At 39.2% G+C, this 23,220-nt stretch overlaps 1 protein-coding gene across 1 annotated transcript; it reads left to right on the top strand.

Annotated features, from left to right (window-relative positions):
* The first annotated feature begins 19,463 nt into the window (after window positions 1-19,463).
* On the top strand, window positions 19,464-22,877 carry LOC143558658 (phospho-2-dehydro-3-deoxyheptonate aldolase 1, chloroplastic-like). Its single transcript, XM_077047456.1, has 5 exons — window positions 19,464-20,007; window positions 20,843-21,120; window positions 21,596-21,872; window positions 21,966-22,211; window positions 22,570-22,877. Exons 1-5 carry the CDS (start codon window positions 19,468-19,470, stop codon window positions 22,825-22,827), a joined length of 1,599 nt encoding a protein of 532 aa, XP_076903571.1. The 5' UTR covers window positions 19,464-19,467; the 3' UTR covers window positions 22,828-22,877.
* Window positions 22,878-23,220: the final 343 nt, after the last annotated feature.

The raw sequence follows: 23,220 nt of genomic DNA, 5'->3' as shown, positions 1-23,220 counted from the left end.
AGGGGGCAAGATAAAGCTGACAGGGAACAGTAACAGGCATGGGCGGTTCAGATAAAGGTACTGGTCAAGCATGGCAAAAGCAGATCTCAAAAGATAATGTCAGTCACTTTATCTACCAACCAATGGGGTTGGTACGCATGCAGCGCCGAAAGTAACTATTCAGACATTAGATAGGTTAGGTCAACAGCACAGAAGATAAGACAACACAAAGCATACAGGCTGGAATAAACAGAAGATACAAGGGTTAAGCGCGGGAAGGCTGAGTGCGCGAGCGCGAAGGCTGGCACAACAACCCTTAGCGCACTGCGGAAAGAATCGCATCCTTAGCGTGCTGCGTGAACTAGAATTCTAAGCGCATCACGGGAAGAACATACATTCTTAGCGCATTGCGGGAAGAACATGCATTCTTAGCGCGCTGCGAGAAGAGTTCTCTTCACGCATCGCAGGAACAAGATGTCTTCACGCAGGCTTCCATGTAAGGAGTCTGGCGCGTGGAGCTGCAGACATCCTTAAGCGGGAGGAACCAAAGGACAAGCAAAGAGTTAGAAGAAAAAGAGGGAAACAAGGCTTAAGGGCGGGACAGCGACAAGAGGGAACAGAAGGCGGAAAGAGAGAAGAGGGACGGGACAGCGGGAAGGAAACAAAAGGCGGGAAGGAAAATACATATTATTATTAAAAATAAAATATAAGTATAAATATTAAATAATAAAAGAGAGATCGGGTCAGAGAAACGGGTACCTGGGTCGGGTCGGATCGGGGCAGATGTCACAGTCTCCCCTACTTTAAGAAATTTCGTCCCGAAATTTATCTCGAAGTAGGTTGCGCAGAGAACAGGTGCGGGTACTTGATCTTCATTTGATCTTCCCTTTCCCATGTAAACTCGGCTCCGCGCTTGGACTCCCAGCGAACTTTCACGATAGGGATACGACTGCGCTTGGTTTGCTTAACCTCGCGATCCATAATCTCAACAGGCTTCTCAATGAAATGCATGGATTCATCAACTTGAACTTCATCAAGTGGAATGTGAAGGTTCTCGTCAGCTAAACACTTCTTGAGATTGGAAACATGGAACGTTGGATGCACATTACTGAGCGCGAGCGGCAGGTCAAGTCTGTAGGCAACTTTTCCCACACGCGCGAGAATCTTGAATGGACCAACATAACGAGGAGCAAGCTTACCTTTCTTCCCAAAGCGGACAACACCCTTCCAGGGCGATACTTTGAGGAGAACAAGATCACCAACTTGAAATTCGAGAGGCTTTCGCCTGCGATCTGCGTAACTCTTCTGTCGGCTTCTGGCAGTCAGCAGATGATCACGGATCTTGGCGATTTTATCGGTTGTCTCTTGAACAAGTTCGGGTCCTGTGATTTGAGCTTCTCCCACTTCGTTCCAACAAATCGGGGAGCGGCACTTACGACCGTAAAGTGCTTCAAATGGGGCCATACCGATACTGGAATGATAGCTGTTATTATAAGAGAACTCAATCAAAGGCAGGTGTGAATCCCAATTACCTCCAAGATCAAGAACACAAGATCGGAGCATATCCTCAAGAGTTTGAATAGTTCGCTCAGACTGACCGTCAGTCTGAGGATGATATGCCGTACTCATGTCCAAGCGAGTTCCTAGCGCAGATTGGAGAGATTTCCAAAAGCGAGATATAAAACGGCCATCGCGATCGGATATGATGCTCAAAGGAGTACCATGGCGGCAGACAATTTCCTTGACATAAAGCTGCGCGAGATGCTCAACACGGTAGTTTTCACGAATGGGCAGAAAGTGAGCAGATTTAGTCAATCGATCCACTATTACCCAAATGCTATCATGTTTGCTTGCTGTCAAAGGTAACTTGGTAATAAAGTCCATCGCTACACATTCCCATTTCCACGTAGGAATTTCTGGTTGTTCGAGCAAACCAGACGGGCGTTGGTGTTCAGCTTTTACTTTAGAACAAGTCAGACATTTAGCTACGAACACAGCAATATCCTTTTTCATACCGGGCCACCAATAAGTTATGCGCAAATCCTTGTACATCTTATCAGCGCCAGGATGAATAGAATACCGAGATTTGTGCGCTTCACTCAGGATATTAGCGCGAAGATTCTCATCAAAGGGGATCCAGATGCGATTGAGATAGCAGAGAATTCCACTCAGATTAGGGACAAAGAGTGCTTCCGCGCCACACGCTAACTCGGCGCGAAGGTTACCATTACTGATGGATGCGCGCTGCGCGTCACGAATACGCGATTCAAGGTTGCTTTGAATCGGCGCGAAGTGAAGCTGGGTGCGCGGCAAGATACAGTTAAGTTGGCAGGGTTTTCGGCTGAGCGCATCGGCTACCACATTAGCCTTACCAGGATGATACCGGATCTCACAATCGTAATCGCTGATGAGTTCGTTCCATCGGCGTTGCCTCATGTTAAGTTCCTTCTGATCAAAGATGTGCTGAAGGCTTTTATGGTCAGTGTAAAGGATACACTTAGTACCATAAAGGTAGTGTCTCCAGATCTTCAAGGCAAAAACAACTGCACCAAGTTCGAGATCGTGAGTTGTATAATTCCTTTCATGAACCTTGAGTTGCCTCGATGCGTAAGCGATAACCTTGCCTCGTTGCATAAGAACACAACCGAGACCTTGGTTGGAGGCATCGCAGTATACGACAAAATCATCATTACCCTCAGGTAGCGCAAGAACAGGAGCTTCACACAACAATCGCTTAAGCGTTAGAAAGGCTTCTTCTTGCTTCGAGCCCCAAATATACGGTTTACCTTTGTGCGTCAGAGCTGTTAAAGGCAAAGCGATCTTTGAGAAGTTCGAAATGAAACGCCGGTAATAACCAGCTAAGCCCAGAAAGGAACGGATCTCAGAAGGAGAGGATGGCGTAATCCAGTTCTTGATTGCTTCAATCTTGGATGGGTCGACATGAATACCCATCTTGTTCACAACATGACCAAGAAACTGTACTTCATCAGACCAAAATTCACACTTGGAAAGCTTAGCATAGAGTTGCTCGGCTCTAAGCTTCTGCAACACCAACCGAAGATGTTGCTCATGCTCGGCCTTGGTCTTAGAATACACCAGAACATCATCGATAAACACGATCACGAATTTATCCAAGAAAGGCCTACACACCCGATTCATTAGATCCATGAAAACGGCGGGTGCGTTGGTTAGACCGAAGGACATGACCAAGAATTCAAAATGGCCATAACGAGTTCGAAAAGCAGTCTTCGGAACATCTTCATCGCGGATACGCAACTGGTGATAACCAGAGCGGAGATCGATCTTCGAGAAACAGGAGGCACCTTGGAGTTGATCAAAGAGGTCGTCAATACGCGGTAAGGGATACCGGTTTTTAATGGTGAGTTTGTTCAACTCGCGGTAATCAATACACATGCGAAACGATCCATCTTTCTTTTTAACGAACAACACCGGAGCACCCCAGGGCGAAGAGCTAGGGCGAATGAATCCTTTAGCAGTCAACTCTTGGAGTTGGCTGGCCAATTCTTGCATCTCAGCGGGTGCAAGACGGTAAGGAGATTTAGCAACGGGGGAAGCACCAGGGACAAGATCAACACGAAACTCGACTTCACGAGCGGGAGGGATACCAGGAAGATCATCAGGAAAAACTTCAGGAAAATCACGCACAACAGGGATATCGCGAAGCTTCTTTCCTTCATCGGGTTTAACCACATGGGCTAGAAATGCAATACACTTCTTCCGCATGAGTCTTTGGGCTTCGGCGCAAGACATAAGTTTAAGACCACTGGAGGGTTTTTCGCCGTAGATATGAAGATCACCATTTTCTCGAGGTATGCGAATCAATTTCTTGGCGCAAATAACTTCGGCGCGATTCTTCGAGAGCCAGTCCATACCAATGATAACATCAAAGCTTCCAAGAGGCATAGGGATGAGGTCGATCAGAAAATCGTTTTCGTTAAGGTTAAGCGTGCAATCTTTAATTACCGAGTTTATTAAAACAGTTTCGCCATTAGCCAATTCAACTGAAAAATCTTCTTTTAAGTTATCGCGCGGTCGCGCAAGCTTCTGCTCGAAGGCGCGAGAGATAAAACTTCGATCGGCGCCAGTATCAAAAAGCATAGATGCATAAATTCCGTTAAGCAAAAATGTACCATTAACTACGTCGTTATTCGCTTGCGCTTGGTGCGCGGTTATGTTAAAAGCTCGGCCACGCGTCACTTGGTTCGAAATTTGGTTCACCGGATTCGCTTGAGTAATCTGAACTTGTAGCCTTGGGCACGCGTTCCGGAAATGACTGGGATCACCGCAGTTAAAGCACGATCTGGGTCGTGGGTTTTGGTAAGTTGGCTGTTGGTTCTGCGGGTAGGCTGGTGGTGTTGGCGCAATCGGATTGGAGGGAGGGGTTCTACAGTACTCAACGGAGTGACCTACGCGGCCACATCGGTTACATTGTCGACACGGGACTTGAGGTGGGTGATGAAGTCTACAGGTTGGGCAAAAGGGTTGGTTTCCTGTGTAAGGTTTCTTAGTTGGCGGGGCAGGGAGTGCGGGATTGGTTAAGGCATAGTTGTGGACTGCAGGAGGTGCTGGGTAGGTTGACAGAGGGTTAGGCGCGTAAACTGGAGGTTGGTAGATGGGTTGCTGGACAATGGGCGGGTTGGTAAGCGCATAGGCTTTGCGCCTGCGCTTGAGGTTGTTACGGTTTGAGGGTTCTGGTTTGGTTTCTGTTGGTTCAGGGGCAGTCTTGGTGGGTTTGGTCTTCTCAGATCCCCGCAGGAACAGGGTTCCTGCTCTGACATGGTTGTCGCTGAGCACAGCGGCCAATTCGATGGCGTCAGAGAGGGTAACTGGGTTTCTGGCCCATACAGAATCTTGAATTTCCATGGGGAGACCCCCAAGGAATTTCTCGATGGCTCGGCGGGTAGGGGTAACAAGGTGAGGGACAAGCAGGCTTAGTTCATGGAAGCGCGTCGCGTACTCGCGCGCTTCACCGCTGTACTGCTTCAAGTTCCAAAATTCTTCCTCCAGGCGCTTAACTTCGTTGGGAGGGCAGAATTCTCGCGTAAGAATTTCCTTGAATTCCTCCCATGTCATGCTAGAAGCAGCCTCTGCGCCACGCGCATGGGCTACTCCATTCCACCATGTAAGCGCTCTGGATTCCAGGACACTGGAAGCATATAGGGTTCGTCTGTCTGAGGGGCATTGGGTGTGAAGGAAAGTGTTTTCTATCTTCTCGAGCCACTGGAGCATCACGGTAGCTCCTTCAAGACCTGTGAACTTTGGAGGGTTACCCGCGTTAAAGGACTTAATGTTATAACTCGAGGTGTTGGTATTGTTTTGGCTCAAAGCTTGGGCTATTGCGGCGGCCATTTCCTGGGAACGTTGCTGTCTACGCATGCGCGAGGCTTCTCTTCTCTGAAATCGGCGAGATAGCGGAGGCATTCTATAAAAATTTTAATTTTAGTTAATATCTTGGTTTTAGCGCAAAGTTTTAATCTTATAAAGCTTGGTTTCACGGAGTTAGATACTATCAAAAGTTAAAGTAAAATAAATGATCCTAAATGCAGACTTAATAAAGGTAACAAATTCGAATCAAGAACCGACAATTCACGTATCACCATGACTTTCTGAATTCCTGATTTAAAATATACGAGCAAACGAGTATTGGAGATTGACGATTCATGTATCACCATGACTTTTCAATCCTCAATATAAAATATACAAGAAAATGAGTATTGGAGGTTGACAATTCATGTATCACCATGACTTTTCAAGTCTCCAACCTCAGAACATAATCGTAAATGGAAATTGAAAATCAACTATTCATGTATCACCATGACTTTTCGGATTTTCAACCCCAACAAACGAATATGTAAGTAAAATCAATAAAAATCGAAATTCAACAAAAGTCGAAATATCGCGGAATAAAATCATATACTGCGCAAGCGCGAGCATATTCATAAATAACGAGTAATTAACAATAAGCGCGCAAACATGAGATTTCTCTCATGCGCGAGAAGGGACTCTTAGGTATTCTAGGCCGTTACGTCTAACCACCTATCCTAAAGTCAACGAGCTCTGATACCAATCTGTAACACCCCGACCAAAGGCGGATTATACATCGGGGCGCCACATATTGCTTCATTACTCGCGACACTATTGGTGTCAATATTTATTAATACACATTTTATCGCGCACGCGCAGCGGGGGAAATAAAGAACATAAATCAAACATAAATCAATATATTATAAATTATAACATTCAAACAACATGAACTTGTCTTGATACATTTTAATTCTAGGTCCAAAAGTAAAAACGTCCTACGTGTCCACAAGCTCCAAAACAGCTACTGCAAACCTGAACATGTGTTAAAATAAACGTCAAACACTTGCGTGTTGGTGAGAAATCAAGTTTAATAGATAATCATAGATAATCACAGTAAATCTGCGCGCAACACGTGTATGTCTAGAGTTTAACAAGGGTGTAATCAGATTGTGATCAAGCCTAAGATAGTTCATAGATCATAGTTCAATCCATGCTCCCAATTGAGCATAAAAACGAGAAAACATCTGTGCAAGTGTAAACAAAGAAAACCGTAAACGATAGGTCTCCCGTGTTCAACTAATGGTACCAACGGAACTGCGGAATAGGCCGAACAAAGCGGTTAATGATACACACATACAAATAAACAGCCAAGTAAACGTCCTCAACACATGGGATACTGCGCGACTAAAGTTCATAAACAAGTTTAAGACTCAAGTTTTGTATGAACACATGAACATCCCAAAGCATTTAAAATAAAAAGGGATTAGATACGAGATAACTCACATGATAAACGATGCGGTGATAGATAAAGCAAGAACCAACTTTAAACAAGCACAAGTTAACCTATAATTAAAGATTATTGTTTTAATGATTTGTTTTAAGTCTTGATTATAAGTTAGCATAATTAATAAGTAAACTATTATATATAATATATATATTACCGGAAAAGCAGGAAGAACAAGGAGGAAGACGGAGGCAGAGAGGAAGACGGCAGAGAGAGCAAGGAGCAAGAGAACAGGAGAGATTAAGTGTTTTGTGTGTGATGTGTTAGGAAAAATAATACTATTATTTATAGAGAAACCCTAGGGAACACAATCCTAGAAAAGGGGAAAAGATCTCAAAAAGCAAAAGATATCAAAAAGCATAAGAATCCAAAAGCAAAAGATATCAAAAGATATGGCAGCTGCAGGGGGCAAGATAAAGCTGACAGGGAACAGTAACAGGCATGGGCGGTTCAGATAAAGGTACTGGTCAAGCATGGCAAAAGCAGATCTCAAAAGATAATGTCAGTCACTTTATCTACCAACCAATGGGGTTGGTACGCATGCAGCGCCGAAAGTAACTATTCAGACATTAGATAGGTTAGGTCAACAGCACAGAAGATAAGACAACACAAAGCATACAGGCTGGAATAAACAGAAGATACAAGGGTTAAGCGCGGGAAGGCTGAGTGCGCGAGCGCGAAGGCTGGCACAACAACCCTTAGCGCACTGCGGAAAGAATCGCATCCTTAGCGTGCTGCGTGAACTAGAATTCTAAGAGCATCACGGGAAGAACATACATTCTTAGCGCATTGCGGGAAGAACATGCATTCTTAGCGCGCTGCGAGAAGAGTTCTCTTCACGCATCGCAGGAACAAGATGTCTTCACGCAGGCTTCCATGTAAGGAGTCTGGCGCGTGGAGCTGCAGACATCCTTAAGCGGGAGGAACCAAAGGACAAGCAAAGAGTTAGAAGAAAAAGAGGGAAACAAGGCTTAAGGGCGGGACAGCGACAAGAGGGAACAGAAGGCGGAAAGAGAGAAGAGGGACGGGACAGCGGGAAGGAAACAAAAGGCGGGAAGGAAAATACATATTATTATTAAAAATAAAATATAAGTATAAATATTAAATAATAAAAGAGAGATCGGGTCAGAGAAACGGGTACCTGGGTCGGGTCGGATCGGGGCAGATGTCACAACTCCAAGTTCAAGTTCAAAATCAGAATCCACTGCCTACTACACAAAGGGAAAATCAAACTCAGACTCAACTCGAGATGGTCATGTGACTCTCAATATGGATGGCGACATATGTTTCGTAGCTGGAGGTAGTAACTCTTCAAAACCTCAAGCCACAACTGGTAATTTCTCGTCAACTGTTTAGAGCTACAACTACTCTCAGATGCCCATGAGTGTTAAATCAGCTAAACAGCAGTTTGCTCTCTATGCATCCTTCATTGCATCTTATGAGAACTACATCAAAGGTAAAATAGTCGACTCTGCAACGTTGGATGAAGACTATGATCAGATCGATGCTGAAGATTTGGAAGAGATGGATCTGCAGTGGCTAATGTCTATGATAGTAAGAAGGGTAAAGAGATTCATGAAGAAAACGGGTAGAAAGTTCGTTGGAGAAAGACCAGGGTTTGATAAATCAAAGGTTCGATGTTACAACTGTCAACAGAATGGTCACTTTGCTAAGGAATGTACAAATGAGAGAGTCGAACGAAGTCAGAACAGGCCTGCACAACAGAATAGGGGTGGTAGTGAGAATAGGGCTATGGTATCTAGACAGAATGGTGGATACAACTGGATATACACGTTGAGGAAGTGTTCGAACAGGCTAATTTGGTAAACATCGAAACTGGAGGAAGTGAGCGGGAGACGGGAGAAAATCAAGCATATATGGCAGAAGTGAACGATCAGCTCTCTGAGGTAAGTTCTGAACCTCATTGTATACAATGTGAAAATCTTTCTGAACAATTGAAAACAGTAACTGATCAGTTAATTAGTTTGGATGCACAATTTAAAACGTTAAAAGAAGATCATCACTACACTAAAACTAGAGAAAACAGTTACTCGGTAAAAATAAAAGCTAGTGAAAAGGATATCAGAAGTCTTAAAGCAAGTCTAGCTGATAAAATACAAGTAATTGATCTTAGTTATGAAGTGTTAGAAGAAAAAACCAAACTGATTGCTGAAAGAGATAAAAGATAGCTGATTACCAGGTAAAAGTGGTGGAACTAAACAGAAAAATTGAACAATTTAGAAACTCTTCAGCAATGCTTGATCACATCATAAGTGTTCAACGTTCCCCAGTTAACAAAGGGGGAATTGGATTTTCTGAAGTTCCACCACCGTATAACAATAACTATACCTATAATCCTAGTAATCAGAAATCTGCTGATGTTGAGATTAGTCAGACAGTTTCAGTCAAAATTTCGACTAAAGAACCTGAAGTTAATAAGAGCGAAACGAGTAAGCCAATTTCCAATGTTGAGATTTCTGTTCCTAGCTCTGTCTCATCAAATTCGGACAAGTCATCCGAAGCGGGTGAGATAAAAGAAGAGGCAGTGTTACTAAAACGTGGGGAGGAATATAAGCCTGAAGAAAAGAATTCTTCCCTAAGCCTGTTCGTCCCACCATATGTAAGACGAACGGGTAGTAATACAACCTCGACCTCTACAACAACTGTTAAGACGAAAGTTGAACACAGAAGTTGTTTCAGATGCAATCAAGTAGGACACCTTATTGCTGATTGTCCTCTAAACCAGAGAAAATTTAGAGGTATGAGGCCTCTGAAAACTGAGAATAAAAGGAATATTAATTATGATACTGGTAAGAATGAGAACTCACCAAATATCAGACATTGGTCTAATCCAAGATTTCAAAGAAATCGATCTCAGTTTTTCCCAGTTAACAACCAAACCAACAATTATAACTCAGTTAATTCACTAAGGTTTGGATGGCCTCATAGTCAATCCTCGAGAAGGTTTCCTTTCAGAACTTACAGAAATCATTCTCAAACTGACTTTGGGCAACCAAAGTGCTGGATGCCGGTCAACAGATTTAATCAACCCAAGACCAGTAGGTCTTGGGTCCCCAGATTTTAATCTTTTTATTTAATTGTGCAGGAACAGTCGAACAGGGCTATAAACAATCTGTGGGTTGTGGACAGTGGATGTTCCCGGCACATGACTGGTAACAAGAATTTGTTACGTGACTGGAAACCTGTTCAAGGAGGAAGGGTTAGTTTCGCTGGAGAGAGTGGAGGTAGAATCACTGGTATTGGAACTGTGACAAATGGAAAAATGAAGTTAGAGAAGGTGAATTTTGTTGAAGAATTGAAGCATAACCTGTTGAGTGTATCTCAGATTTGTGAAAGAATACACGGTGCACTTTACTAAAAACGAGGCAATACACTATGAAAAAAAATATATTGGACTCAAGTATGGAAAATGACTAAGTGCTGCTTCGAGCACAGGAGGTGTTTTGCCCAAGCACATCTTTGTTTTGCTTGAGCACAGGTTATTTCGAGCACACTTTTACTCCCGAGCACACTTTTCCTCCCGAGCATGCTTGGTGTTAAGTGAAAGAAAATAAAAAATCACAAGTACTCCAAAGCACACTTTTGCTCCCGAGCACACCTTTGCTCCCGAGCACACTTTTGCTCTCGAGCATGCTTGGTGTTATGTGAGAGAAAATGAAAAAGCACTAAGTAATCCGAGCACACTTTGTTTTCGAGCACTAAGTAATCCGAGCACACTTTACTTCCGAGCACACTTTGTGCTAGTTGAAAATTGAAGTTTTGATTTCCGGGTACACTTTGTGCTAGGAAAGTGCTTCCGGGTACACTTTGTGCTAGTTAAAAATTGAAAAATACAAGTGTTTTGCTTTCCGAGTAGACTTTACTTCCGAGCACACTTTGTTTTCTGAGTACACTTTGTTTTCCGAGCACACTGTGCTTCCGGGTACACTTTGTGCTAGTTAAAAATTGAAAAATACAAGTGTTTTGCTTTCCGAGTAGACTTTACTTCCAAGCACACTTTGTTTTCTGAGTACACTTTGTTTTCCGAGCACACTTCTGCTCCCGAGTACACTCTGTACTTAGTGAAAAAAAATCACAAGTGTTTTGCTTTCCGAGTACACTTTGATTTCCGAGTACACTTTGCTTTCCGAGTATACTTTGCTTCCGAGCATACTGTGTTTTTCCGAGTACATTTCTTCCGAGCACACATTGTTCTTCCGAGTACGCTTTGTGCTAGGAATGTACTCCGGGTACACTGTGCTAGGAAAGTTTTTCCCGAGTACGCATTTTGTGCTAGGAAACAGAGTTTGTGAAATATTTTAAAGTTTTGAAGAAACTTTTGAGACTTTTGGTACCGTTGACTGTTTGACCAAGCTGTTCTCTACGGAAGTTATATATCAGGGGTATTTTGGTAATTTTTCTCCAATCATCAACAACCTTATGGAATTCAAACCTCATCCAATTTCACGACTTCATCAAAAGCTTTACAAGAACAAGTGTTGACCAAGCTTAAGGATTTAATCACTTTTAATGTCAACCAACTTTTGAATATGTTTATCTGAGATTTTTACAATCTTGATGAGGATGATCAAGATTGTTTCACCCACACTTGATTTGCAGACACATTTATTAACGACAATTGCAACGAAATTGGGGGAGTAAAATCTTTGAATTTCATTGCAAATGGATAGCTTCAAATCTTGTAATAATCAATTTCTTTTAAAAAAAAAATTGGAACAAAGAAAGTCATGATAGAGACGATGATCCCAATGCATCGAAAGGTGCAGGTGGTGAGTTGCCAAGAACTGAACAAACTCTTGGGACTTTCACATCTCAGGAGGAGTCAACTGGTACAGTAGGTGGTGAAGATGTTGTGGTTGTGGATGATGAAGAAATGTTGGATGATGATGTTGTGGGTGATGATGATGTGTTACCTGTTGAGGAGATAGAAAAGATAGGATAACAGATTGTGATTGATAGTGAGATTGAAGATGGAGAGATTGTGGATGACAGTGTAGAACATGATATTCCAGACGTTGATAAGGCAAATGTGAGTCAAGATATGGATGTGTTAGATGAGTCTGAGTGGGAAGAGCAGCCGAGATGGAAAGAAGGCTACTCTCAGTGGTTTGTAAAGACAAAGAAGCCAGCGGTTCCAACCATGTTCAAGAAGAGTTACAATATCAAAGGGTATGCTGAGTCGAAGAAGGGTATTATATGCTGGTTGTATGATGAGCAGTTGAGATTATTTGTGATTAAACACTTTGATGGGATTCAGTATTTTAAGAGGATGTTGAGATCTCTCAATACCTTGCCTGAGTGTGAGGTGAAGGATTTGGCAAAATTGGGGTTGATTAATAGAAGTGATGATAATATGGCCAGAATAATTGGGAAGATTGTGTGGAAAGAAAGTGTGAAAGAGAAAAAGTTTGAGTTGTTAAAGCCGCATAAAGGGAAGCTAGTTGAAGATAAGGAAAGAGGAATGCGAGCTGATGGCAAACCTTGGATGGTGATGAAATATAAGCCGGTTCGGTGTTTGGAAGAAGTGCCGGTGAAGACAATGCCCAAGGATGTTTTAAAGAATCTAAAGTGGTGGTATGTTGATAGCCAAACAGCTGAAGCGGTTATGGAAGATGAAGATGAACAAGAAGTTCTGAGATTGTATGATCCCATGCACTTGGTAAACTTGTCTCAAGCTGAATTGCAGGTGCTAAACGATAAGAAGATATTCTATATTCCTGCATGGAAAGATGAAGCCAAGAAGTACCAGAGAGTGGTCTCTGTTTGTGTTAGACAGGGCGTTCATGCTTGAAGACGGGTGACACGAGATTTTTGGGATTACTAGACACAAGATTGAAGATAGAGATATGAAGCTACTGCCAAGGGGGAGTCTGTTGGTGCATAATGTCAGTAGTTCAGTATCTAGTGTTTTGTATGTGTCTGTAATCGTGTTAGATTGGTTGTTTTGGTTTTAGATATGGTGTCACACAAGTTCGCCTGATGTAAGCGAACTTGTGGACAAGTGAAGTTAAGACAACTTCGCCTGGTCTGTTAGGCGAAGTTGTCGAGGCCTATATATGCCTAACTTCGGCTTGTTTAGAATAAGGTTTTTGGGCAGTACGTGTAAGTGATCAGAGATCACGTGTTGAAGTGTTGCAATACAACGTGTTTATTAGTATTGTAACGTGTGTTTGTGTATCGTCTCAACGTATTATATATCTTACGCTCGTATCGTATTACGTGGGGATTCCGCACCCTCGTGTTACGAGATACTCATGTGTAGATCCGGCTAGGAACCTACAAAAACTAAGATCTTAATTGACCCTAATATATACAATAAATCAATAATTATTCATTTTCCATTTACACCTCTATTTATATTATAACTATTAACTATACACTTTTATAAAAAAATATTAACATATTATTTTACTATATATTCCAAAATATTTTGTGAAATCCAAAACCAACAACAAACCATGTTTCTCAAATACTGAAAAAAATATAATTTCAAATGTTATCATTAACATATTATACTATGTATATTGTAGAAGATTGAAGAAAAACAAAACAAAACTCGAATATGATTACATTTTACAAACTAACTTTTTAATCATTAAATTATAAATATGCTTAAAAGTCGATCATTTTTTTAAATCAATCAATCCATTTATCTATTATTATTATTATTATTATTATTATAAATTGTCATATAAATTTATAAATTATAAATATATGCTTTAAATTTATCCTTTTATTTTTTCGGTTAATTTAGTAAACTATATATATGTTACAATGTAAGGATATTATATATGAATTACTTTCAGGCATAACAAAGTTTATCATATTTAATTTATTAGTTTTTTTTATCAAGGATTGTTTCGGATTTTTTGTGGAACTTAATTTATATTTTTATGGGCCAAAAGTTGTAAAAAAATTGCTTGGAACAAGTGTTGAATTGAAAATGGCAAACATAAGAAAGTTAGAATTTTAAACATGATTCGGGTTTCAAAGTTATTTTCATGGGCGTTTTTGGAAATAATCAAAAGGTTCGGGATCTGAAAAATTGATTATTATTTCCTCGACCCTTAAAATATAAGAAAAGATTGCAAACACTTTCGACATGTCACCCCATGCCTATCAATGCTTCTAACTTTTATCAAATTTAAAAATATTTATGTTAGCATTAATTTTTTATTCAATGGTGATTAGCACATTGTATGGGAAACATGTCATGCAAAATTATGCTCAAATGAAACAAAATATTCACAAAATTGAATGGGTTAACATGTTATTTTTATGTTGTCATTATGACAAAGTCAAGAAGCCCCTGAAACTTATCAAAATCTTTTTCATGTTAGTTCTTGAAGAAAATCCGTCGTGATAATTTAATGTTCTCATTTCTTTCGATGAGTGGTAAATTGATAAATATATCAATAAAGGTAACACTCATTCTGTATTTAGGCCGAGTGGTTATAACTACTATCGTTTGAGAAGTCTTATTTTTCTGAATTGATTCATAACAAAAAATCTTTCAATTATACATATGACACTAAGAATGAAATTTTCAATAGAAAGAAGCATTCTCGGATACGTTTTTACACACTCATTTTCTGTTGTTAAGTTCATTTAAAAAATGATCATGTTGTGATATAACTAAATCAATTTATGTACAAATAGTATAGATGCAAGCACATATCTAATACATTTTTTCATATACGTTATGCAATTATTTGCTTTACTTGTAATTTTATAATTTGTTGTTTAAAATGTTGTTTAAAAATAAATAAACAAATTATGTATTGATGATCTCAAAATAATTTCCCTAAACCCGCTATAACGTTTAATCGGATTTCCATATTTAAATAGACAGAATTACAAATTTTGTCCTTTAAAAAAAACCAAATTATGGTTCGTGTCATTTTTTTAGTTTCTTTGCAGGCGGTGTGCTTTAAACATTTTTTTCATACACGTTATGTCCTTTACGCTAACTGGGTTAGAAAAACTCAGTTAAGTATGACATGTGCCAGACATGTGATGGTCATAATTGTAATTCTAATGTATCTTTAAATTAAATAAAAAAGAAAAGAAGATATATATAATATAATTAACTTAAAACAAAACAAAACAAAAAAAAAACATTTTCAGTTTCTTTCTGTCTGCACCTTCACCCTCACCCCTCACTTTCTTCTTTTTAGTTCTAAACCACCACCACCACACCATTACCATCGCACCACCGACGCAGCACCACATCACCACAAAAAAACCCCTTTTATTACTAACTCGAGGATGGTTGGAGGAGCTCTGTGGCGAGGATGATGGTGTTGGCGGAGTGTGGTGGCGACGACTGTGGGTTACGGTAATGGTGGTGTATTTGGGTGGATTTAATGTGGTGGGTGGCTGGAGGGGGTTATGATGCGGCGATTAGGGTTACGAATTTGGGTGGGCGATGGTTACGGCCAGTTACGCTAGGGTTACGGCTAGGGTTTTGATGGAAGTCTTAAACGGTTGGTTTACGGATGTGGTGGTTCAGGTGGCCGGAATTTCGGAGGTGGTGGTTCAGGTGGCCGGAATTTCGGAGGTGATGGTTCAGGTGGCCAAAAAGGAGGTGGTGGTTCAGGTGGCCGGAATTTCGGAGGTGATGGTTCAGGTGGCCGGAAACGGAGGTGGTGGTTCAGGTGGCCGGAAACCGGAGGTATGGGAGTGGTGATAAACTTTTTGCAGGTGTAGACGAAAAGACCAAATGCCCTCACATGCGCCTCACGTGATGGTATTTAACTGAGTTTTTCTAACCCAGTTAGCGTAAAGGACATAACGTGCAGGAAAAAAATGTTTAAAGTACACCGCCTGTAAAGAAACTAAAAAAAAGACACGAACTGTAATTTAGTTTTTTTAAAGGACAAAATTTGTAATTCTGTCATTTAAATATGCACCAACAAAAATTCGTATTTAGTTGTACACAAGTTGACATATATAATTTACTATATTTCAATTGTTAGATAATATCACACCGATTCTCTTATTATAATGCATAAAAGTTCACGTGTACATACAATCCGGGTAATTATCTTGTTTGTTTGTGTGGGTGGGTGCGGAGGGGGGTGTGGGGGGGGGGGGGGGGTTGTAGAGGGTGGTGGTTTAAAATGTATCACCGTTAGTTATATATATAATAAAAAAAGATCTGATTACTATAAAGGTAGGTAAGCGGGTAAAAGTTGCGTCGTAACCTTTTTTTCAAATGACAAACCCGATTTTACTTAAAACAATTTTTATGCGATACCATATGCTTAACACGAACTGCGTCAAAGTAACTACCTTGGTTAAATCACCTAACATGTTACATTGTTACATATAGTCATATACTATATGGGAAAATATAGCTGATCTACTTTGAATATCATATTTATTTAGATAATTAGAACTTAAATATGTTTATTTCATTTGTCTAAAACTATGTAATATATAAGAGAAAAGATCCATTTTGAGTTTGCCCTTTGTTTTGTATTGGTTATTATAATTTAAATGCATTTTAAAAGTGCTGTAAATAATACAAAATAATATAATCTAACAACAAATATCAAAATTTTAATTTGCATTCACATGGCATAGTTGTACCACACGGAAAAAAGATATAGTTTAAATACATACATAAGGTGTGTTTCATAGTTTTTTATAATCATCATATACAAGGTATTTTTATAATCACCACTTGTAGGTAGGCAATATTGCATTAAACATTTAACAAAAATGTGTCTCAAGAACACAATATGGTACTGTATAACATTTACAAAATAATAGTTTGTGAAAAAAAAATTAATATCATAAAAAATACCATCTTTATATATCTCCTCATGTAGCTAATTTCAAAAAAACAAATCGGAGAAGGTTAAAGTACAAATGAAATTAACGTACTAAACGTGAGAATCAAGTAGAGTAATTATATATACAAGTAGAGTAATTATCATAGAGTAACTATGTTACTCTACTTGTATAGTTACTCTATGATAATTACTCTACTTGTATATATAATTACTCTACTTGATTCTCACGTTTAGCACGTTAATTTTATTTGTATTTGATCTATACCCTACAAAAATAACATAAAATTTTGAAATTATACATATTACTAATTTTAACAAAATATGAAACTACTTTATCCTTTAATTAACGTAAATTTAAAACGCTAATTAAAAATGAAATATAAAAAGTTAAAAAAATGTAAAGTACAACGTTACTTAGTTGATCGTTCAAAAAACATACTAAATAATTTAGTAATAAAGTAGAACCTTTTTTTTAAAAAAAAAACTTGGTAGTAGAACAACCGATCTAACTTGTCAATTCAACCGATTAACGTCATCCCCAACCAACCTAAATAAAAAAAAAACAATTCAAATATACTTAATAACTAATACATAAAGATTGAATTCGGTCGCAAGACAACTTGAAAAAAAAATGACCACATCAAGAAAGAACATGACAACATAAACACACTTTTCTTAAGCTATAATATAACATGAATAATATTAATGACTTATCAATACAACATTAAACAACATTTTTTTTTAATTTTTTTTAACAACCAACAAATAGAGAATTGTCTAGGTACCACGTACAGAGTGACCTAATGATAAAAGGTTACCGTCAACTGGTCCAACCTAGTCGTACGGAGTCTTAAGCGTCTCTAAGTTATTTCCAGTTCCGAGGAAAACCTACTCACCCAAAGGACCACTGATGATAAAAACCCAGACACCCTTAAGATTAAACTGCAAATCACAATGATCTAAGTCTTGCTTCATTAAGCTACCCATGTGACCATGTATCTCCCAAAGTATTGTAAGGCCACCCGGGGTGGAGCGTGGTGAGCCGCCATCATGCGTGATGGCCTCACCCACACCATCGCCGGTGCCCTATCTAGCATGATGGGGGTTTAGTGCGTGATAGCTATCAAGCTGTGAGGGGGGAAGTCCGAGAAATGTAGTCGTTAGACTGTAGCCATTGGAGGGGAGGTGTTTTAATTAAAAAAATATTATTTTACCTATATAAATAAATCAAACATATCTTCAAAACAAACTCAAATCCAACTCAAAATCAACTCAAATCCAACTCAAAATCTTCTATTACACACACCATTTTAACATCACATCAATTGAGGGTTCTAAGAAACGTGGCTCGGGTTCAAAGAAAACCCAAACCCGACCAAAGGTTCGTCAAAATCTAGGCGAACCAACGAGATTTCGGTTACAAAACGAACCCGACACATCCCAACCATTCCAAGAACAACCTTATTATCCACAACATTTTCAACCGTCCCAAAACCAACAACAACATTCCCAACAACAACGTTATTATCAACCGTCCCAAAACCAATCTTCTCAATCGTATCAAAACCAACCTTTTATAACACCTTTTCCTACCCAAAATTATCCAAATAATGCTTTTCAAATGTTTCAATCTCAACCGTCTAAACTGTCTTTTATTTAATGTAATCTTGTTTTATTTTTTATTTAATGTAATCTTGTTTTATTTTTTATTTATTTTAGTATTTGTTATAAAAAACAAAAATCCATCACACCACACCACCACCCCTACTAAAATCCATCACATGTGGTGGGTTTGGAGTTGATGATGTGCAGTCGCGGATCCAGGATTTTTCGTTAGTGGGAGCAAAAAATTGGTTAGGTTAAATAGTGTCATGTCGTAAGGGGTCAACTAGTCGGGTCATAGCGGGTCGGGTAAAAACCCACCAAATTGTAGAAATGTAAAATGACTTAAAAGTTGTTTTATATGTGAAAACCAAAACCGCAATAATAAATATTTTAGTCGAACTTAAGTTTTGGCCTGTTAAATGGTGGTATCGAAGAAGCAGAACAAAAGGGATGGTTTTCGATTAAAGAGTATGCTAGTTTACAGTTAAAAAACAATAATGGTACCGAGCTCACAACCCACACAAATTAGGATTACTCGTGAGTTCCCATGGTCTCAAAAAATGTACACATATGAATAGGTAATTGATATTAGAGCAATTAAAATACATACATAAAATTCAAATAGAATCTACATGTTACGAATTTAGTAACTGTGAGTAGATACAATGAGTGTGTGAATGGAATAGACCTGGAATTTCAAGTTTGTATTGGATTGGGTTTGGTAACTAAAGGGTTTAAATGGGGCATGCAGTATAAATTGAAGGGGGGCCTAGTTATCAAAATTAAAAAATTATCATTAGTTATTTGACTTTGTGTGGGGGCCTTAACACCCCTCAACAACACATCCGTCGGCCACTAATGATGTGGCACACCACCATTGGGTGTAGTGGGTGATAAAAATGAACCCCCCCGGTAAATGTGAATTAAACGTGAATCTCTATTAAAAATTCAAACTTTCTACCACCAAACCATATTATTAAGGATAAACATTAAACAACCTACCAAACCAACTAATTTCAAATACTTTTAAACTAATTAGGAAAGACATTAACTTTTAAGTCTTTAATAATAATAATAATAATATGGAAAAGCAATTAGATTTTTTCTTTTTTCCTACCAACCCCCTCTTCCCAAAAATCCCACCCACCACCATCCCACTATTATATAAGACCACCCCCTCATGCACCACCTCCAAATCCTTTCAAGACCACCCCTTGAGTCACAATTACCAAAATGGCCCTCTCATCCACCAACCCTCTCCTCCCCACCAAACCCTTCAACATCCAATCTCTCCCGCCGACGTTCAAATCTCCGGCCTCCGTCGCCAACTCCGGCCACCGTCTCACCCAACCCATCCTCGCCGTCCACTCACCAGACCCATCAAAACCCTCAACCGAAAAACCCTCCAAGTCTCCGGCCACCGCCGCCGCCGCAACCACCGCCGTGCCTAAAACCGCAGCTCCGGTGAAATGGACAGTCGACAGCTGGAGAACCAAGAAGGCGCTTCAATTGCCGGAATACCCAGATCAAGGTGAGCTTGATTCGGTGCTCCAAACCCTTGATTCGTTCCCGCCGATTGTGTTCGCCGGTGAAGCTAGACACCTGGAGGAACGGTTGGCTGAGGCGGCTATGGGTAATGCGTTTTTGCTTCAGGGTGGTGATTGTGCTGAGAGCTTTAAGGAGTTTAATGCCAATAATATTCGGGATACGTTTCGGGTTATTCTGCAAATGGGAGTTGTCTTGATGTTTGGTGGTCAAATGCCTGTTATCAAGGTCAAATCTTTATACTTTTTTTATTAAATTTATGCAATTTTGGATTCAATTTGATTATAGTTATAGATTAGTTAAGCAAACATGAATGGGTTTTTATTTTTGTTAAAGCAGAGGTTATAAGTTTTTATTAAACTTGATTTGAATTGACTTTCTTTTTCAAAAATACTAGTTTTATGGTATTATAAGCCTTAAAAATATACATACAAGCCTTGTTAAGGCTTGACGAGTCTAAATGATCTTACAAGGCTCATGCTTGGGCTTGATAAGTAAATGAGCTTTATTTTAGGCTCGGGATTGATAAGACTTGACTTGTTTTCAAGCTTTTTATGGATCCGGTTGACTTGACTTCTTTTTGATGCACAATTAGATTTATTAATTTGATTATAATTGCAAGATTAGAAATTTATATAATTTATGATTTTTTTATTGAAAGAGTAAATTGTATTGATTTTGATCACATGTTTAATGGATTTTTAAGTTAATTGTTGTTCTTAAAGTTTATGAAAATTTCATCCTAATATTTGTGCAGTTGAAATGATTGCCTTTCTTTTAGAAAAATTAAAATTTTTTTTGTCATCGTGTGAGATTCATCATTTGAATATAATATTCTAGATCAGGACAGTTCTTTAATTTATGATGTTATATTTATACTTTTAACATCTTGCTGTTCTTTTTAAAGTAAACAAAAATATGCATTTATTCTGAAAAGTAAATTGATGATATTACTTTAGATTAAAAGTTTAATGAAGTTTCAGATAATTAATTACATGAAGATATGTTTTGTAATTTGAATATGATATTGAATTATTTTGTATTTGACATTTGATGATAACAGGTAGGAAGAATGGCGGGTCAATTTGCAAAGCCCCGATCAGATTCGTTTGAGGAGAAAAATGGTGTGAAGTTACCGAGTTACAGAGGAGACAACGTAAACGGTGACGCGTTTGATTTGAAATCAAGAACACCTGACCCGCAAAGATTGATCAGGGCTTACTGCCAATCAGCAGCCACTCTTAATCTTTTGAGGGCGTTTGCCACCGGAGGTTATGCTGCTATGCAAAGGGTTACTCAATGGAATCTTGATTTCACCGAGCATAGTGAAGCGGGTGATAGGTATGCTATTAGTTTTAATTTCTATATATAACCTAGTGTATAATTATTTTCGTTCGATTTTATATATAGTAGTAATTGCAACATTAATGCATATTAAATAAAAGTTATATAAATAAAAAATGCTTTGTTAGACTCTTGAGCCGGCTCGAGCTTGATATATGAAGCTCAAGCTTCTTTATTAAATGAACCTTGATATGAGCTCGAGTTTGTTCAAGCTCTGCTGATCTCGAGTATCTCATGATTGGCTTAGCTTGTTTACACCACTAGTCTCACGCCCGAATCCAGCGTTAACTGGTTAATTGATGGGCCTGCGAATTTTCGGGTGATGGGTTTTTATGGTTAAAAAAGAAACAATAAATAGACATTAGCTCTTGTATCCTTGTCATTCACTAGATTTGAAAGTGACAAAGGGTATAATATATTTGTGTATTATTTGGATATATATAATGATGAGGCTCTTAATTTGGTGTCATAGGTATCAAGAGCTAGCTAGCCGAGTTGATGAGGCACTTGGATTCATGTCGGCTATCGGGCTTACAACGGCCCACCCTATCATGACCACAACTGATTTCTGGACATCACATGAATGCCTACATTTGCCTTATGAACAATCTCTTACCAGATTGGACTCAACTTCAAGCTTGTACTATGATTGTTCGGCCCATTTCCTATGGGCCGGAGAGCGGACCCGCCAACTTGATGGTGCACACGTTGAGTTCCTCAGAGGAATCGCGAACCCACTTGGAATTAAGGTAAATTTTGTTCTTTTTTATGCATCTTTCTTATACTCTTTTTGTTAAAAAAAACACGAACACAAAGATGAAATTTCTTTTTTGCCCTTATAGGTGAGTGACAAGATGGACCCCAATGAGTTGGTCAAGCTCATTGACATCTTGAACCCTCAAAACAAGCCTGGAAGGATTACAATCATTACAAGAATGGGAGCCGAGAACATGCGGGTCAAACTTCCACATCTTATTAGAGCGGTTAGACGGGCGGGTCAAATTGTCACCTGGGTCAGCGACCCTATGCATGGCAACACCATCAAGGCTCCATCTGGACTCAAAACTCGCCCATTCGATGCTATTAGGGTAAAGTTACTTTCTCTCACTCATATCAACCAGGGACAGTTGTTCCAAACACGACACGAAAAAAGTTAGGTTTTGGGTCGGCTGAAAAGACCCGTTTAACAAATATGTCAACCAAACATGACCTGTTTTTAATAAGTGGGCTGATTTTTTTATGGGTTTTTAACCTTTTCTAACTATTAACTTAAAAGTGAATTTAATTTCACTTGTGAACCATTTCACCAACTTTTCATTTTCAATAATATTATTTTTATTAGATCTAACTATTCAAATCTAACACGATTAACACCACTGGTATCAACTTCTTTTACTTCCTTTATTTGAAGTCCAGTAATAAGTTAATAACAAATTATTGTAACAGGCGGAAGTGAGAGCTTTCTTTGATGTGCACGAGCAAGAAGGAAGCCACCCGGGAGGTGTTCATCTTGAAATGACTGGTCAAAATGTGACTGAATGCATTGGTGGGTCAAGAACCGTGACCTTTGATGACCTTGGTTCACGCTACCACACCCACTGCGACCCACGACTCAATGCATCTCAATCGTTGGAGCTCGCATTCATTATTGCCGAGCGGCTCAGAAAGAGAAGAATGGGATCGCAACAATCTTTGGCTCTTTGAACTGCTGCTTCTAGTAGTCAATTTATGTTATGAAAGTTGCTTGTTTTGACTGTTTTTTTTATGTTATAAAGATTTAGTCTGCCGCCAAGGCAATAATGGCTTTGAGAGTTGTGGGATTATGATGAGAAAGTAACATGAAATGTTATGTATGTATCAATATGCTTTAATTAATTTTCGCGGGTCTTGTCCCCGGATATCTTAAATCAAATACCCGTTTTGTGTGAAAACCCTAACCTCAGACCTTCTCCATAGTCAAGATCTTTTCTCAATCATTCATTACCGATCTCACCTTCTTTACTCAACATCTCATGCTTCTCTTTAATATTCTAATCTTCTTCGATTGCAGTAGTTGGATTTGATTGGCAGAGATTACGCGCTCACTCTCCAATCGAA

The sequence above is a fragment of the Bidens hawaiensis genome, unplaced genomic scaffold (assembly GCF_021521415.1).
Source record: "Bidens hawaiensis isolate Kalapana, Puna unplaced genomic scaffold, B.hawaiensis_p1.1 tig00019582_1, whole genome shotgun sequence".
Classification (NCBI taxonomy): Eukaryota; Viridiplantae; Streptophyta; class Magnoliopsida; order Asterales; family Asteraceae; genus Bidens; species Bidens hawaiensis.
Note: the sequence above shows the minus strand (reverse complement) of the source record. Positions and strands in the feature narration are given on the sequence as shown.

Coding starts and splice junctions, on each gene's coding strand:
- LOC143558658 (XM_077047456.1), top strand. CDS start 19,468: ATGGCCCTCTCATCCACCAACCCTCTCCTCCCCACCAAACCCTTCAAC. Junction 20,008..20,842: donor GTCAAATGCCTGTTATCAAG/GTCAAATCTTTA, acceptor TGATGATAACAG/GTAGGAAGAATGGCGGGTCA. Junction 21,121..21,595: donor CATAGTGAAGCGGGTGATAG/GTATGCTATTAG, acceptor TTGGTGTCATAG/GTATCAAGAGCTAGCTAGCC.